General features: G+C 50.3%; 1 protein-coding gene across 5 annotated transcripts in view; it reads left to right on the forward strand.

Annotated features, from left to right (window-relative positions):
* SAMD12 (sterile alpha motif domain containing 12) overlaps window positions 1-18,648 on the forward strand; it is an 878,347-nt gene that overhangs the window by 412,048 nt on the left and 447,651 nt on the right. For all 5 annotated transcript variants that reach the window (XR_012754659.1, XM_075352926.1, XM_075352929.1 and 2 more), the window contains exon 4: window positions 15,512-15,652. Coding sequence is in view for 4 of the 5 variants with exons in the window: in XM_075352926.1 (XP_075209041.1) it covers window positions 15,512-15,652 (141 nt within the window). In the remaining variant the exon portion in view is untranslated. The remainder of the gene's footprint in view (window positions 1-15,511; window positions 15,653-18,648) is intronic.

Consider the following 18,648-nt stretch of genomic DNA (forward strand, 5'->3'; position numbering starts at 1 on the left):
CCCCACTGACCATAAGAGCTTAGACTGTACAGGAGAAAAAGAGAGAGAGACAGAGAGGACCCCGCTGACCAAGAGAACACACAGGAGTTAGGAGCCAACTTAACAGTTATTTCTCCAGCAGGAGAGGACAGGAGCAGACGTGTCTTACCGGTGCTCTGGTGGGACACCGGAGTTCAAACGGTTGCCGAGGGGAGAGTTTCATTGCTTTCTCTGAACCAGCGCTGTTGTGAATACGTTTTCCAGTTCAGAGCTCCCTCTTGTGGTCAGTGCTGGCAGTGCAGTTGATGTGTGGAATGGAAGAAACACACCTCCAGAGGACTGTCAATCAGGGTCAGATTGGGCTATTTAACTTAGTAGCTTTCTCTTGTTACTTGCTGGTGGTCAATTGCTCCTGTGTGTTAAGGACATTCTGCAACCAGCTCTGCTCACTTCCAGAACTTCCTTCAGATAAGTGGTCTTGTACCTCTGCTGTTTGTTTACCACCTTTTGTTTTTGTTCTGCTTTGATGCTATGCATGATTCCTAATTTGTGTGTGTGTGGAGTTCGTGGTAGAATGGGATCATTCCCTGCTGGAGTGTCTGTATACTTAGCTCCATGATTCTGCAAGATTTGTGTTTTGTCATTCTTGGTATTATTCAGTCCCTCCTCTGTATTAGTGTTTTTTTGGATCCCAGCAACATCTGAGTGCTGGTACAGTGGGGGAGAGGTTTAGTAACCTCAGGATTTTTCCATATCAGTAGTGCTGGTATTTATTAGGGTTTTTACAGCTGCAGACAGTTGCTCTTTCCTATCCTTTTCTATAAAGATAGTTTGGGCCTCACCTTTGCTGAAATTTGTCATTTCTGGCTTTGTATTGTGTTTTTCTATATCACCATAGCCTTTACATCTATCTTTCTTTGGGGACTACTCCGAGGCACATTAGCTTTCTTATATTTCTATCTGTGAGATTATTTAGTTCTCCGGCTTTGTCGAGGCGTCCAGGTCATCGTAGGCATGCCCCATGGCTACTGTTAGTTGTGTGTCAGGATTAGGTCTGCAGTCCGTTAAGTTTCCAGCCATTCTGTTACCTTTTTGGGATTCCACATTATTTGATCCTCCCCGGTCCCTGAATGATAACACATCGCCACACAGGGTGCAGGACGCTAGGGAAAATCATTCTCCATGTTGGTTTTCCAGAATCTGCTGGGACAGTGGGGTTTCAAGCTTCCCTGGCCACAAAGAGCCCAAAAGCACCGTGCCAGATAAGATCGGGGACCTTGGACAGCACCAGGCACCAGTGTGGGGCCGCAGCACCTGCAAATAGGGACAAGAGTACTGCTCGAGCCGAACTGGGGTCCCCGAGTAGCTTTAAGGCACGGGGATCCAACACACTTGGCGCTAGGAGGAACGGACTCACCGAGCACCACATCGGACTGACTTCCAAAGGAATTCGGGTTCGATGGGGCCCATCACAGCGGGTCACCGGAACTACCTGGGCGAGCGGCACAAAAAGTGACTAAAAACACCTGGAACCTCAGCAACTGACTTGGACCCTTAATACCGGAGCTGCCGCCCCGCGCCTCGGCATCAAAGGCCATCGCCAGCACTACCATCCTCATCATCCTTCCCTAGGGCCCGCTCCATCTGTGGGGAGCGATACCATCTCTGGCTGCTACTACCATCCGCCCCGGAGGACAGCGACAGCAGCGGCGGCCCATTCCCTGGCCCCGTACCACAGGTGGCGTCACGACAATCACTCTACTACAATCCCCATCATCATCCTTCTTTATTGGTGTTCACCTCGGGGCACAATACCGGGCAGGCCACCGTGACATCCCAGACCATCACACCAGCCCGGTGACGAGTAACTCAGGTACAAGACACCCCTGTGCCTGACAACCCCTGCCCCCTGGGTGCTACACTTACACTCTACAGAAGAGAGAGACTTACCCAGTGACTCTGGAGATGGAAAACGCCACTGTCGTACAAACTGTGCTCCACTGGGACCTGCTGATCTGTGATGGTCCAGGTACAGACCACCACTGAACAAAGGATGATAATCCGCAATATGTCAGAGCTGCAGGGCACTATGGGGAGGTCTATGCGGCCACACAAAAGCACATTAGCCCACACTCTAATTCTTCATTCCTGTGACATATGATGTTGGGCAAGTATATTTTTGGGAATCTAAATGTGTTGAAATTTGTGTGAAAGTGCAAATTTTATAAAATTCATGTCAAACTCTGTGCTCCTCAGACCAATCTGCTCATCTCTAGTTATTTGCTAAAAATATCTGCAGAGTTAAAACAGAAAACCAATGGAAAAAATGGAAATAATTCCATGGAAGGCTCTGGGACTAATCAGGATTGGAATGTTTTGTCTCCTGCAACTTTATATTAGTTCATAAATAGAGATGATTCATCCAAGTCAGAAAAAATTTATATTAGGTCCAAATGGATTTGGCACAAATTGAAAGTAATCCAAAGCCTGTAGTTGCCCAGAAAAGAAGCGTGTAACCCTCTGAGGTCCCCTAGGACTGTATCCAACCCCTTTAAAACCGTTTAATGCAAACTCTGCCTTCATTATGTCAAAGTGACCATGTCATAAATTGGCATGGCATTATCAATATGTCAGAGATTGAGCTACAATAAATGGTGGTGTGGTGTAAGAATGCTGGTAGATCAACAGAGAAAATTACACAATATTGGGTAAGGCAAACAGCAGTGGATAGGTATAACCCAGTGTTAGTGACTAGTGATGAGTGAGCACTACCATGCTAGGGTGTGCGGTTCTCTTAACGAGCAGTTCAATGCTTGGATGGATGTGACTTGGGTACCAACTATAATGGAAGTCAATGGTGAATGTCGCGGGCGGAGGGGACGCGCTCGCCACGCTCGGGTCCGGGGCTTCTGCTGCTGCTACTTGGTGGCACAAGCGGTGGACCGGACCCGGGAACTCGAGCAGCGCTCCTCACCCGTGAGTGAAAAGGGGGTGGTTTGGTTAGGCTGATTGTTCGTGACGCCACCCACGGGTCGTGGTGATAATGGCACCACCGCTGCTGGTAACGGGGATCCCGGGAGAGATGGTAGGGTGCAGCTGAGATGTTGTCCCCTCCGTGGGCTGGGGTTGGTGATCCCGGGGCCCGATGGTGTAACGGGGAGGCTGGATTGCTGGGGTGCAGGGTTGAAGGGACAGCGTGGCGCGGTGCCTGACGGCACTGGTGTACTCACTCAGACAATCACTGACAGAGTCTCTGGTAAACCAAAACGGCCGGATGGACGGGTCCCGCAGCCGGCTGCAGTGTTGTTGTTGTGCTCTCCCCGGACGGCTGATGGTGGCTGTCTTTCCCTGCACCTTTTAGAATGTTCTGACTCCTGTGGTTGCCCACCGGTAGTCCGCTCCCCGGCGTATAGGTGCCGTAGGATCCCGTTTTGCCCGCAGGCCCTGGCCCTTGGATCTCTAGCCTGTGGGGGTGGCTGTATATCCTCTCTGGGTGTAAGGTTGCCTTCAATCGGGACTTGTTAGTTGGGAAACCCCTGGGGTTCCTGTCACATTCGGATTTGACTATTGACAGCGGCTCCAAGCCTGGTCGGGGTCCGATGGACCTGCCTGTGTGCTTAGCTTCACTCCGTTCCCCGGTCCAGTATCGGCGGGCCGACGCCCGACCCCGGTCCTTACGGCTCTGCGGAGTTCTACTAACTCCTGCAGATGGCCACCACCGTCTGCCAACCTTGCTCTCAGTGCCTGGGCTCCAACCCAGACACTCGCAGTTCGTGACCTCTCACTTTCACCTCCAAACTCTATCTACTGCTTTTCCCGCCTCCAGGCCTGTGAACTCCTCGGTGGGTGGGGCCAACCACCTGGCTCCGCCCCACCTGGTGTGGACATCAGACCCTGGAGGGAGGCAACAAGGGTTTTGTGTTTGGCTGCTGTAACTGCCTAGGGTGGGTGTGTGTGTGTTGGTATGTCTGTGACTACCTGGCTAGTCCAGGGCGTCACATGACCTCAAGCATTTTTCTGGAAGTGTTCCCGGAAAAATGCTTGAGTACCCATTGACTTCCATTATACTAGAGTGCTTGAGTCGTGCCTGTCCGAGCATCCAACTGCTGGTTACGAGTACAGAGCACCCGAGCATGGTAGTGCTCGCTTATCACTACTTACAAGTTCCAAGCACCCAATCATGGTAGTGCTCTCTCATCACTAGTTATGAGTGCCGAGCACCCAAGCATGGTAGTGCCCGCTCATCACTAGTTACGAGTACCGAGCACCTGAGCATGGTAGTGCCCGCTCATCACTAGTTACCAGTACTGAGCCCCCGAGCATGGTAGTGTTCGCTCATCACTAGTTACGAGTACCGAGCACCCGAGCATGGTAGTGCTCGCTCATCACTAGTTATAAGAACTGAGCACCCAAGCATGGTAGTGCCCACTCATCAATAGTTATGACTACCGAGCATGGTAGTGCTCGCTCATCACTGGTTATGGGTACAGAGCACCCGAGCATAGTAGTGTCCGCTCATCTCTAGTTACGAGTACCAAGCATGGTAGTGGTCGCTGATCGCTGTTAGTGACCACTATCTATGTCTCTCAATTTCTTATAAGTTAAATCTATCTAGTCTCTTCTCCTTACACCCTAATTCTCACCATCCTCACCTCTTACATGCATTTTCCACAAATTAGCAGCCGCATCTCCTACTTGGGCTTTTATAATGGCTACGCGTCATAATCCTTGCTGTCCGATTGTAGTATAGGGTGGGGTAACTGCAAGGCATGATGAGGAAGCCCACCACCGGGCCGCGGCCGAGGTCATGTGATCCTTCTCTATTTTAAACTATCTGTAACATAGTGGCAACCATGTTAAATGATTTGTCTAGAACAAATTGGAAACTCTAATCTTTTGCTCGGGGCATTTTGTAAAATATTGACAACTTCCCTCTTTAGGAACTGTTCTTACGGGTAGATCGCCTTACCTCATATGACAATGTTTACATCGTAAGTGAACCGGTGCGGTCTATCGAGCAGCAGCCATATATTTATTATTTATAACTTCCATATTTATATCCTTCACTTACTGGAAATTACTCCAGCACTTCAGCTGAATGAGACTTTCATATCCGTCATTAAATGCTGGGACATTGTATACTCTAATATTACAGACGAGCGCGCAAAGGACTGCTCCCAACAAATACGTTAGCTTTCATTGCATTACTTAGGAGCTGTACTTGCATTAATATCTTGTAAAATACATATAAGAAAACAATATTTATGTAGTCAAAAAGCTGGATACAAAAAATCTGAAGTTAACCCGTGGTTGGAAAAGACATGTTAGGAGAGACAATATTATAGCTTATTTGCTGATATGTAGTGAGGGGCTACCGGCTGCCGGTACAGTAGGTGTCAGTCTAGGTATGGGGAGCTACCAAGCGAAAGGGAGGGAAACCCAGTGCCTAGGGAAGGGGGGAGATGGTGACCCCTGACCAAACCTACCCCTGATCCCTGGGGTCCCTCACCACCCTCAATAGGTTCCGCACCTACGCGCCAAGCCGGATACCTGACCCTAGGTATTCCCAGTGCTGTGCCCTATATAAGGGATAGGTTGGATGAGCTCTTTGTCAACCCCACTAGACACCAGAGAAGACACAAGGAGGACACACGGGGGAATATGCATGAACTACTCATCCACAGATAACTCTAGTAGAAGTTCAGCAAGGTTTCAGAAGTGATACCATAGAGAAGTACAAGCCACCTGCTTTTATCCAGAGCTTGAATGAACTGATTAATCATCAGCTAGATGGAAGGAGAGCTCCGCAGGGTGCATAAGGGGAAGAAATAAAAACCCTGCAGGAAAGCTACCGAATACAATGAATACTGACAGCAGGAACAACAGAAAGTCAGGAACCATTTTGCGCAGCCAAACACTGTGACCTTCTATTGCCAGAAACCACATGACTGTCTGACAACCGTGACAGTAAGTGAAGAAGATAAATATATCTTTTTAGTTGAAGAGGAAACTTCAACTAATAAGATATATCAAAAACTTTTCATATATACACGAGAAGTAACAATTGGTATAAAATAGCTGTTAAATTTTCCAAGTCACTCCCTGTTGGCAACTCTGGGAGCCAAGGAGATCATAGCTCTACCAGAACTTGGAACTATGGTAATAACCAGGTCACTTTTGGTTGACATTAAGGCGGGCTTTGCACACTACGACATTGCAGGTGCGATTTCGGTGGTGTCAAATCGAAAGTGACGCACATCCGGCGTCGCAGTCGATATCGTAGTGTGTAAATCCTTTTTGATACGATTAACGAGCGCAAAAACGTCCAAATCGTATCATCGGTGTAGCGTCGGTCATTTCCATAATTTCGGAAGGACCGATGTTACGATGTTGTTCCTCGTTCCTGCGGCAGCACACATCGCTGTGTGGGAAGCCGCAGGAGCGAGGAACATCACCTTACCTGCGTCCTGCGGCTCACGCCGGCTATGCGGAAGGACGGAGGTTGGCGGGATGTTTACGTCCCGCTCATCTCCGCTTCTATTGGCCGCCTGCCGTGTGACGTCGCTATGACGTCGCACGACCCGCCCCGTTAATAAGGAGGCGGGTCGCCGGCCAGAGCGACGTCGCAGGGCAGGTGAGTGCATGTGAAGCTGCCGTAGCGATAATGTTCGCTACAGCAGCTATCACCATGATATCGCAGCTGCGACGGTGGCGGGGACTATCGCGCTCGGCATCGCAGCATCGGCTTGCGATGTCGTAATGTGCAATGCCCGCCTAAGGTAAAATCTATAAGACTAACCCATATATCATCGTGTCCTTTCTCACATTTCCTCGCAGATTGATGTAAAACTAGTAGTAGGTGATGACCAGATGTGGATGACTCCTACAACATCCACAGACTGCGCAGAATGTGGCACTAACATAGTAAAGCTGAAGAAAATGCACAAGCGTAGAATGTTTACCTTCGCTCGGGCAGAGCCATTAAAGAGAACCTGTCACCTGTTGTTTGCCCTATAAGCTGCAGCCAGCACCAGTGGGCTCTTATATACATCATTCTAACATGCTGTATATAAGAGCCCAGGCCGCTGTGCAGAATGTAAAAAACACTTTATAATACTCACCTAGAGGGTCGCTTCGGTGCACACTAGTCGGATGGGTGGTGCCGTTCTCCTGGACCGGCGCCTCCCCTTTCAGCCATCTTGGTCTTCTTTATTCTGAAGCCGCGGTGTATGATGCGTCTACATCAAACACACTTGCCGACATGGAGGTCCTGCGAAGGCGCACTACAATACTTTTATCTGCCCTGAGCAGGACAGATCAAAGTGCGCCTGCGTAGGACCTCAATGCCCGCATGTGTGTATGACGTAGACGCGTCATGCACCGCGGCTTCAGAAAAAGGAAGACCAAGATGGCCGAAAGGGGAGGCGCCGATCCCGTAGAACGGCGCCACCCATCCGACTGTTGTGCACCGGAGCGACCTTCTAGGTGATTATTATAAAGTGTTTTTTATGTTATACCCAGCGGCCTGGGCTCTTAAATACAGCATGTTAGAATGCTGTATATAAGAGCCTAGTGATGGTGGCCGCAGCTTATAGGGCAAAAAACAGGTGAAAGGTTCCCTTTAATGTTGGTCTGTGCATGCGCTGATCCTCAGACTAAGGGGTACTCTACACGTTGCGACATCACTACCGATATATCGTCGGGGTCACGTCATTAGTGACGCACATCCGGCGCCAGTAGCGACATCGCAACGTGTAAATCCTAAGTGCGATGATGAACGAGCACAGAAGCGGAAAAAATCACTGATCTGTGTAACGTCGTTCATTTCCATAACGTCGTTACTGCTGCAGATACATTGTTGTTTGTCGTTCCTGCGGCAGCACACATCGTTGTTACATCTCGTGGCTCTCCTCTGGCAAGGAATGAGGTGGTCCCCCATTCCTTGTCTGCCACGAGCCTTCCTGCTCAGCAGCGCCAAAGGCCTGGGAGACTGCAGGAGTTTCCTCCTCCTAGATGCAGCAGAAGGGTGACACCTAGTGGTTTACTCCTTGTAAGGAATGGAGTGGTCTCCCATCCCTTGCCTGCCACGTGTCCTCCTGCTCAGCATCGCAGAGGGTTGGAGTGGTTGCACAGTGTGCAAAGGATAGATGCTCAGGGAAGCAGCAAGACTTCCCTTAGCTCTGCACATTGTGAAACCGAAGATCCCGCCTTTATGACCCAGAGGCAGGAGGTTGAGCATGTGCCCCACGTGACGTCTTCTGATTCGCTCACTGGTATCACACGGCCAGATAACGAGGCTGGTGATGTGCTGAATCCTGACTGGCCGGGCCAGGACGTCACAGATCATGATTGGGTCACATCCGTCTCGCGCCCGCCCTTGGCTGGAGCTACATCTCCTTAAAAACCGCTCCTGCCATCATGGCGGCGCGCGACCGTCCTTCTATGTTTGGATGTCTGGCAGCGTGCTGCCACGCCACTGTACAGACATTGTATTTTGCAGGTCTCGCCCCTGCCTTGCTGCTCCGGCAGTATTCCGTTTAACAGGCTGTGTTCCTGTCCCAGGTGAGCTCCTTGAATCTCTGTCGGACTCACCTGGTTTCTGAAGCACACGTGCGTGGGCACCTCTGTGCTACCCTCGTGCCATATTCCTGTGACTCCCGCTGGCACACGTACGTAGGCACCTCTGTGCGTCCCCGTGCAACAGGTACACCGAGTTGTGAGCCCCGTGCCATACAACCCTCACGGGTTAGGGCGGACAGGTGTACGCAGATCGTCTGTGACATTCCAGACGATCGCTAGCAGCAACCCGCTCACTCTTCTCCCACCATAGCAGCGGTCCCTTACACCGCACAGTGGACCTTGACCGGCGGAAGCTGTCCATATACCATCTTGGCACGCTTCCCCGGGTCCCCCTCGTAACATTACGGTCGCGCCAAAGGTCTGGCTATGGCAGAAGAGCAGCAGCAGTTGCTGCGTTATGTGCAGCAGTTGGAGTCACGATTGGCAGCTGTGGAGCGGTCTTCCCCTGATAAGGCTGCTCTAGCGACAATTGCCACCCAAGCGGCCACTCAGGCTGTGGAATTGAGCGGAAAGTCGCCTCGCCTTGCGCTCCCAGAGCGCTTCAACGGGGACAGCTCCGAGTGCCGTGGTTTCATAAACCAGGTTACCACCTACTTGGAGATGTCCGCCACTCTTTATGCTACTGAGAAGGCGAAAGTAGCATTCGTCCAGTCCCTGCTCACAGGGAGAGCGCTAAAATGGTCCACGCCGTTGTGGGAGCGCGGAGATCGGGTGGTGAATCATCTTCCAGTTTATCTTGAGGCCATGAGAAAGGTGTTCCTCGGGCCTCAAGTCACCCACGACTCCGCGCTGCGACTCCTACGCCTTCGGCAAAAGTCCACTTCAGTCGGGGACTTTGCGGTGCAGTTCAGGACACTCGCCGCAGAGCTGGACTGGCCAGATAAAGTCCTTGTCCCTGTGTTCTGGGAGGGTCTGGCAGGGTTCGTCAAAGACGCGCTGGCCACGCGTGATGTGCCAACCACCTTAGAGGCCTTGATACGGCTTGCTTCTCGCATAGACATCCGCCACGCGGAGCGGAGGCTCGAGGTCTCTTCGGCACCCACGTCTACCTGGCCTACAGAGCCTCTGACTCTCCTTCCCCACCAGACCAGTCTCCCAGCCAGTTCTGTTGATGACTCTGTGGAGCCCATGGAAGTCTCCAAGGTGGTCTCCTCTACCACAGGCTCTCGGCCGCCGGTCATTTGCTTTGCTTGTGGGCAGAGGGGACATGTAGCTACCCCGATGTTCAAAACCATCGGAAAAGAGACAAAGTCTGGTTTCCATCAGAGGAGGAACCCTAGACGCTGCCTCTCCTTCTAAATTAACCCTCAGCGCCCAGTTGCAGTTCGGCACCACTGTCTTCCCTGCCCTGGCTTGCTTAGACACTGGCGCTGACGGCAATTTCATTTCAGCCTCCCTGGCAACTAGGTACTCTGTTCCCCTGGTCCTGTTGCCTAAACCAATCAGTGTCCAGGTAGTCAACGGGTCCCTACTTGTCAAACCCATTACCCAGATCACCGTCCCTCTCAGGATGGATGTACCACCAGGCCACCATGAGCAGGTGTCCTTTCTGGTGCTTCCAGAAGGGACGGATGAGATCCTACTAGGACTCCCCTGGTTGAAACTGCATGCTCCGATACTCAACTGGACAACAGGGGAGATCTCGTCCTGGGCAGGGTCATGTAAAGAACACCTCAGGACCACCGGGTCACCCACTCCCCTAGACCTGGTGCCACCTGGCCAGACCCTCGTTCCCCCTAGGTTACGGAACGATGTACTTTCCTGGGACCATACCTCCAAGGTCGTGGGCCTCTTCAGGTCCAAAAGGACCAGAGTTCTAGAGGCCAGGCATGATAGGTGGCCGACGGCCGACTCTTCGTCCGACAACCCTGAAGTAGCGAGGTTGGTTAAAACAAAAATCGTTAAGGGCAAGAGGTACTTCCTCGTGGAGTGGGTCGGTCGTGGACCGAAGCATAGGACCTGGGAATTGGAGGATCATGTCCACGCTCCGGGTTTGGTAGCAGCCTTTGAGCACAGGTGGCGGGGGGGCCCTAGACGGGGGGGTAATGTTACATCTCGTGGCTCTCCTCTGGCAAGGAATGAGGTGGTCCCCCATTCCTTGTCTGCCGCGAGCCTTCCTGCTCAGCAGCGCCAAAGGCCTGGAAGACTGCAGGAGTTTCCTCCTCCTAGATGCAGCAGAAGGGTGACACCTAGTGGTTTACTCCTTGTAAGGAATGGAGTGGTCTACCATCCCTTGCCTGCCACGTGTCCTCCTGCTCAGCATCGCAGAGGGTTGGAGTGGTTGCACAGTGTGCAAAGGATAGATGCTCAGGGAAGCAGCAAGACTTCCCTTAGCTCTGCACATTGTGAAACCGAAGATCCCGCCTTTATGACCCAGAGGCAGGAGGTTGAGCATGTGCCCCACGTGACGTCTTCTGATTCGCTCACTGGTATCACACGGCCAGATAACGAGGCTGGTGATGTGCTGAATCCTGACTGGCCGGGCCAGGACGTCACAGATCATGATTGGGTCACATCCGTCTCGCGCCCGCCCTTGGCTGGAGCTACATCTCCTTAAAAACCCCTCCTGCCATCATGGCGGCGCGCGACCGTCCTTCTATGTTTGGATGTCTGGCAGCGTGCTGCCACGCCACTGTACAGACATTGTATTTTGCAGGTCTCGCCCCTGCCTTGCTGCTCCGGCAGTATTCCGTTTAACAGGCTGTGTTCCTGTCCCAGGTGAGCTCCTTGAATCTCTGTCGGACTCACCTGGTTTCTGAAGCACACGTGCGTGGGCACCTCTGTGCTACCCTCGTGCCATATTCCTGTGACTCCCGCTGGCACACGTACGTAGGCACCTCTGTGCGTCCCCGTGCAACAGGTACACCGAGTTGTGAGCCCCGTGCCATACAACCCTCACGGGTTAGGGCGGACAGGTGTACGCAGATCGTCTGTGACATTTCAGACGATCTCTAGCAGCAACCCGCTCACTCTTCTCCCACCATAGCAGCGGTCCCTTACACCGCACAGTGGACCTTGACCGGCGGAAGCTGTCCATATACCATCTTGGCACGCTTCCCCGGGTCCCCCTCGTAACACATCGCTGTGTGTGAAACCGCAGAAACGACAAACATCTCCTTGCGTCCACCAGCAATGCGGAAGGAAGGAGGTGGGCCTGTTATGTCACGCTCATCTCCGCCCCTCCGCTTCTATTGGCCGGCCGCTTAATGACGTCGCTGTGACGCCGAATGCACCTCTTCCTTGAAGGAGGGATTGTTAGGCGATCACAGCGACGTCGCCGACCAGGTATGTGCGTGTGAAGCTGCCGTAGCGATTATGTTCGCTACGGCAGCAATCACAAGATATCGCATATACGATGGGGGCGGGTGCTATCGCGCTGGACATCGCTAGCAAATACTAGTTTGACACCCTGGTAAAACCAAGTAGTCACAGAAAGAGTTAATCCTCCTTGGCAGCTACACAATCCCCACACAGATGTACAGCAGCCAATCAGGCCCTACTCACCCCCTCCCAAGGAAAAGGGAGGGGGCGAGGGGAGTTAAGGAAGTGACAGAGCAGAATTCAGTTCAGTTGTGCAGTAGTCAGTGAAGCGCTGACAGGGGGAAGCTTGGAGCTCCCCGGGAGAAGGTGGTAGCTGGGGTTGGAGCCCTGGACTACCGGACTAGGTGACTGTGAGGGCCACAGGCGACGGAGATCCGGTCACGGGGATTCTGAGGCGACCGGGACAGAGTTGTAGCTCGCCGGTGCTGGGAGAGGTACCCGATCCGGAGGCCGTTCAAACGGACTAGTCCAAACAAGAAAGAGACAGACAGAGAGTGTGGAAAGAAGGGCCCTGGCTGTACATCTGGGTGTGGGACCCGAAGACACCCGCCAAAGGTGACCGGCCATTTGGCAAGTTGGTTGACAAAACAGACTCTGTGTTTCCTGACCCTACACATGAAAGCAGCCTCATCCAACACCAGGACAACCGAACTGTAAGTGTGCTGATCCCTGCAAGTCCTGCCACCACCACAACTCCCAATCGGGCCCCGGGACTACAACTCCCCTACCCGTGGAGGGGATCCCACCTTGCTGCCCCACACCATCAGTCCCGGGCACGGTCCCCAGAGGCAGCGGCGGTGCCACCATCTCATCACCGCAACCCACGGGTGGCGTCACAGACAATCTCCCTTTACATATTCTCCTTTTGTTGTGGGGCCTGGGATCACAGACCAGGTCACGCCACCGTGATACGTCTAGAAGCGACCCCATTGACCCTGTTCTGAGTACCCCCTGTCCCTGGGCGACACAATTGCGATGTTGCAACGTGTAAAGTACCCCTAAGTTTCGAAACACCATATGCACAGACCAAAATTGTCAGCTGTGTGTGCACACATGGGCAAATGCGTGCAGGTTCTCAGCTCAAATGTAAGGGGGTTGTTTGCTTAAATTAAGTTATGTCCTGTCCACAAGATAGGTGATCATCACTTACTAATAGGTGAAGGTCTGAGTGTTGGGACCCTCACCAATTGGCAAAACAGTGAACTTTTCTCCCTGATAGGACACTTTTTATCCTTATTACAAAACAATTGCAGATCAAGTACTCAGATGCAGCTTAATTCAGTCTCTTTGGGGCTGCTGGAAAAAGCTGAGTGTAACGCTGCTCAGCAGACCCACAGGGAATTAATGGGGCAATGGCTGGGCTCCCTTATCTGCCGCTTCATTCTAACTGGTGTAACATGGCAGAGGGTATGTATCACGAAGGTGGTGTAAACCTGAATGTCTGCTCTGGTACTTGTAGTGGCAGAAGGCTTGTTAGGGGATTCCATGGGTTATACGAATAGATGGAGAGACAGAAGGGTCTCTCGCTATCCCCATACCTCCGCCCATGGGTGTGTTTCATTTGTCAAAATGGAGAATGATTGTTTGACACATGGTCAGTGTGGGGAAACTGTGTTGTCTCTAGGAAGGAATCCTTTGAATAAAAGAGAGGGTTAGCTTTTCCTGAGCAGGACCATATATAGAGGTTGTGATGCCTCTCGAAGGAATCCTCTGAAGGAAAGAGAGGGTCCACTTCTTCTGACTGGGGGTCAGTGTATGGAGGTTTGTGAGGGATTGGGTTTTTTGTTAGACCATTGTGGTCCCATACATGTATTGAAATATAATAGTGGGCAACCTCATTAAGACCACTAGCCAGGACCCATGACATAGATCATGGGTCCCCAATTCCAGTCCTCCAGGGCCGCCAACAGTGCATGTTTTCAGGATTTCCTTAGTATTGCACATGTGGTAATTTAATCACCTGCACAGTTGATGATTCCAACACCCATGCAATGCTAAGGAAATCCTGAAAACATGCATTGTTGGCGGCCCTCGAGGACTGGAGTTGGGGAACCCTGACATAGATGATCAAAATGCAACCAGGGGTGGACACTTGGTCCTCCATATGTCATTTGAGCAGGCGATTGTCAAATTAATTCTGGATATTTCTGGGTTTGTTTTTTAATAATTCCCAGAAGGAAGCCATGCTAATAATGCCTTCGTCACCCCAGGGATCTATTCCATTCTCTAGCATGATAGCTCCAACAGCAGCAATGATGTCCTGACCACCAGTCTCCTGACTCTGCAAATAGAGTCCTCAGTGGTCACGTTGTCTTCTGGTTATTGGCAAGGCTTTCCGCTATGATTTTTCAAATTTTTTTGAAAATCCCTTTAAATAGTGGTGCAAAAATGGACTAATGGATACAACTTTGGAAAAAGCTTTTCAAGACGCTAACGGTAGTGAAATCATGATTGGACTTGCCTCTGGATGTCAATTCTGATAACTCTGACCTATGCAACATCATAAACTCTTTGACTATGTGGACATTGCTGAGTTTCTGGATCAAAAACTGTCTACGTACACACAGAATATTTGGAACAGAAACTGACTAGAAACTCCAAGTCCTCCTCAAAAATGCAAAACCACTCCAAAAAGACTTTATTTGCAAATAGCCATTGAGTGGAAACTCCAAGTTTTAGAGGAGTTCTGTGTTTTTAAGGAAGATTTGGAGAGTTTCCACTCAACGGCATTGTGCACACAGAATTTTTTCAATGAGTTCTTGGAGCAGAAACTGGCTATGTGCACTCATCACTAGTTACGAGTACTGAGCATGGTAGTGCCCGCTTATCTCTAGTTACGGGTACCGAGCACTCAACTATAGCAGTGTTACGTGTACCAAACTCCTGACCATGGTAGTGCTCACTCATCTCTAGTTACTACTACCAAGCTCCTGAGCATGTTAGTGCTCACTCATCTTTAGTTACGAGTACTGAGCACCCGAGCATGATAGTGCTCACCCATCACTAGTTACGAGTACTGAGCACCCGAGCATGGTAGTGCCTGCTCATCACTAGTTACGAGTACTGAGCACCCGAGCATGGTAGTGCCCGCTCATCACTAGTTACGAGTACTGAGCACCCGAGCATGGTTGTGCTCACCCATCACTAGTTATGAATACCGAGCTCTTGAGCATGGTAGTGCTCACCCATCGCTAGTTACGTGTACTGAGCTCCTGAGCATGGTAGCGCTCGGTAGTCACCATTTGGAGAGTTTGCGCTTGATGCCAAAACTAAGCTGAAAATCTCAAAATCCTCCTACAAATCTCAAGACTCCATGTGGACATGAGGGCAGTCAGGCAGTAGAACAGTCTACCATAGGAGGCAGTGAGCTCTCCATCAATGGAAATCTTCAAGCGGAAACTTGATAAACCTATATCTGGGATGATTTAGGAGAGCCTGCATTCGCAGGGGGTTGGACCCGATGGCCCTTGAGGTCCCTTCCAACTCTACCATTCTATGACATACCTACTTTCTACTAAAAAAAAAACCTCCTAAAAATACCTCTGTGTGCCCATTATCTTAACCCAGAATATTGCTGAAATCAGAACCCTCCGTACTTATGGATCCCTGACTGATTTTTTGTCCCTTTCAGGCCGTGCTCTGCTACGACTTACAGACAAGAAGTTGGAGAGGATGGGGATTGTTCAGGAGAGTCAGCGGCAATACGTCCTACAACAAGTCCTTCAGCTGAAAGTCCGAGAGGAGGTCCGAAACCTCCAGCTCCTGACACAAGGTATGAGACGTCCATTCACTATCAGTCTAGCGGAATCTCACCGTGTTGTCAAGAAAATAAGCGGCTGACATATTAATCCGAACAAACGTGCCCTTTCATGGTGTGAATTACTTTTTAAAGGTCTCCTCAGGTAGTTTAAAGAAAGCTACAGTAGTTATAAAGAACAATGCATATACGGCGATGCGGAATTGACCACTTGGCAGGATGAATGTCGTCTTGATCCACAAAATATCGGTGTTCTGGTGGTTTAAATGTCAGCCTGCTAAGATGAAAATAGCTTTAAAGAGCGTATCCAGGAGCCGGGAACGGAGTCATTTGTACTGCTGTTTGCATTTTCTGTTTTACTTCCCCGCCTTGCCGTATCTTATTGTAAACAGGAGTCACAAAATGCTTAGCACAAAACAGATAATAAAACAACTTCTGCAACTGCAGACGACCTCGACGCACCACTGCGGATTTAAAGGAGCGGTAAACCTGCCGTCCTCCGCCTAGGGGCTCGTTCACACCTCAGGGATTTCCCTCGTTCGATAAAAGACTGATCCGTTTTTATCTGTGTTTTAAATCAGGTTTTCATCAGCGTTTGGTCAGTTTTTAACATTAAAATTTCATCCGTTCTTCTCGTATAAAAAAAATAAACTGATGCAGGCTTCTTAAAGGGAACCTATCAGGTAAAAAAAAAAGCTATTAACCTGCAATTATGGGGCTAATTTGCAGGTTTAAGTGTTTTAGAGTTACTCAGCACTGGCACTGAGAGCCCCACTGCCGAGGGAATTTAACTTTATGCAGCCTCGGGCTTTCAGTCATTGCAGTGAGACCAGCATGGCTTCAGCCACCACTTGGTGGATAGTGATCGGCAGCTGTTACCGCACCCCAGGCACTGACTGACAACCAGCTCTGTACTGATGCACTGCAGGGCCAGCTGTCAGTCAGTGCTGGGGGAACAGTTATAGCTGTCGATCACTTACCACTAACTGGTGGCTGAACCTACATCGGTCCCATCCCAATGAAAACTGAAAGCCCAAGGCTGCCGGGAAGAATAAAGTTAATTTCCTCCCAGCAATGGTGCTTTCGGAGGCAGCAGCGAGCAGCTTCAAAATGCTATTAACCTTCAGACTAACACAATATCTGCAGGTTAATAGCATTTTAAAGCTGCTCGGCACTGGCACAGAGAGCCCCACTCCTGGAGGAAATGAACTTTATTCCTAATAGAAGCCTCGGGCTTTCAGTTATTGCGATGAGACTGGCGTGGCTTCATCCACCACTCAGTGGATAGTGACTGGCAGCTATTTCTGTGCCCCCGGCACTGACTGGCAGCTGACTCTGTACCGATGCTCTGCAGGGCCAACTGCCAGTCAGTGCTGGGGGAATAGTTACAGCTGTCGAACACTATCCACTTAGCAGTGGCTGATGCTGCACTGGTGCCACTCCAATGACTGAAAGCTTGAGGATACCGGGAAGAATAAAGTTCATTTCCTCCCAGCAGTGGGGCTGTCGGTGCCAGAGGTAAGCAGCTTCAAATTGCTATTAACCTTCAGATTAACCCTATATCTGCAGGTTAATCGCATTTTAAAGCTGCTTGGCACTGGCACTGGCACTGAGAAACCCACTGCCGGGGGGAAATTAACTTTAGTCCTACTGGCAGCTTTGGGCTTTCAGTCATTGCAGTGAAATCAGTGTGGCTTTAGCCGCCACTCACTAAATAGTGATCAGCAGCTGTTACCGCACCCCCAGCACTGACTGACAGCCGGCTCTCTACTGATGCACTGCAGGGCCGTCTGTCAGTCAGTGCTGGGGGAATAGTTACAGCTGTCAAACACTATCCACTAAGCGGTGGCTGATGCTGAACTGTTGCCACCCCGATGACTGAAAGGCTGCCAGGAAGACTACAATTCATTTCCTCCCGGCAGTGGGGCTCTCGGTGTCAGCACCGGGCAGATTCAAAGTGCTATTAACCTGCAGACTACTGCGAGGCTCTATTTAAGTAAATGGGGAGGGAACAAGCATTTTTCTGGGTTTACTGCTATTAAGTAAGGATTTTTTTGTTAGTTGATGGACAATTCTGCTTGACATCTTTGCTAATGTGTTGTGTGTAATATGGAAATTGCCTCTTCAGAGAGGAAAAGGACTAGAACTCTAGCACCACCTATTGGATGCAGCACTCCTAAAAATCAATATTATTGACACTTTAACAAGCCATGCCAAATGACTTAAGTACAAGTCAAACCAGAATCTCTATTTGCAGTCACGTTTTTTGGGGTGTTGCCCCTCATCAGTGCAAAGCAAGAGATCTGATTTGACTGTGGGCTTCTGGCTGGTGTCCAAAGGGTAATGTTTCTCCTTGTGAAGAGTGACATGATGTAAGGCTCGGTAAGGATTGATATTAGCCTTTTAGGGTTACTATTTCCAGTAGCTAGCTCTGGAGTTCAAATCATCTTCCTCTCTGAAAAGGTAATTTACATGCCTAATTTCCCAGAGGAGCATTTCATGGCCTTTAAGTCTCCTCACACTGCCTTGTCACTCTCCACAAGGAACCCTTAGAACCCCCCCCATGAAATAACTGCAGTGTGGTTTTAAAGGTAATGTTCTAATCTGAGCAAAGGTCACTATGAAGGGAGGGAGAGAAGGTGAGCTGTAATATCATCATTTTGAATGGGGTACTACAAGTGTGTTTTCCTATAGACATTATAGAAGGAAAGAACTCCCATCAAAAGTTGTATTGCCTAAACCATGTTAGTGTAATGTAATGTAAATGCCGTAATATACGCACTGATCACCATCTTCCCCAATTTCCATTACCTCTCTGGACCGTTTCTTGGGCATGTGACTTCTATTCTTGCTCACCGGATTACACTGCGGTCTAAGTGGCTTCTACAATGCAAGTCTATAGAGGCTTGTTCTGACACTCCATAGTCTTACATTGTAAAACCACTTCCAGCTTCCATGGCTTCACTCCAGGTTTGAACCGGTGATCTCTGGTTGTTGGTTGGTTTCCTTCT

Source organism: Anomaloglossus baeobatrachus, chromosome 6, assembly GCF_048569485.1.
Source record: "Anomaloglossus baeobatrachus isolate aAnoBae1 chromosome 6, aAnoBae1.hap1, whole genome shotgun sequence".
NCBI classification, from domain to species: domain Eukaryota; kingdom Metazoa; phylum Chordata; class Amphibia; order Anura; family Aromobatidae; genus Anomaloglossus; species Anomaloglossus baeobatrachus.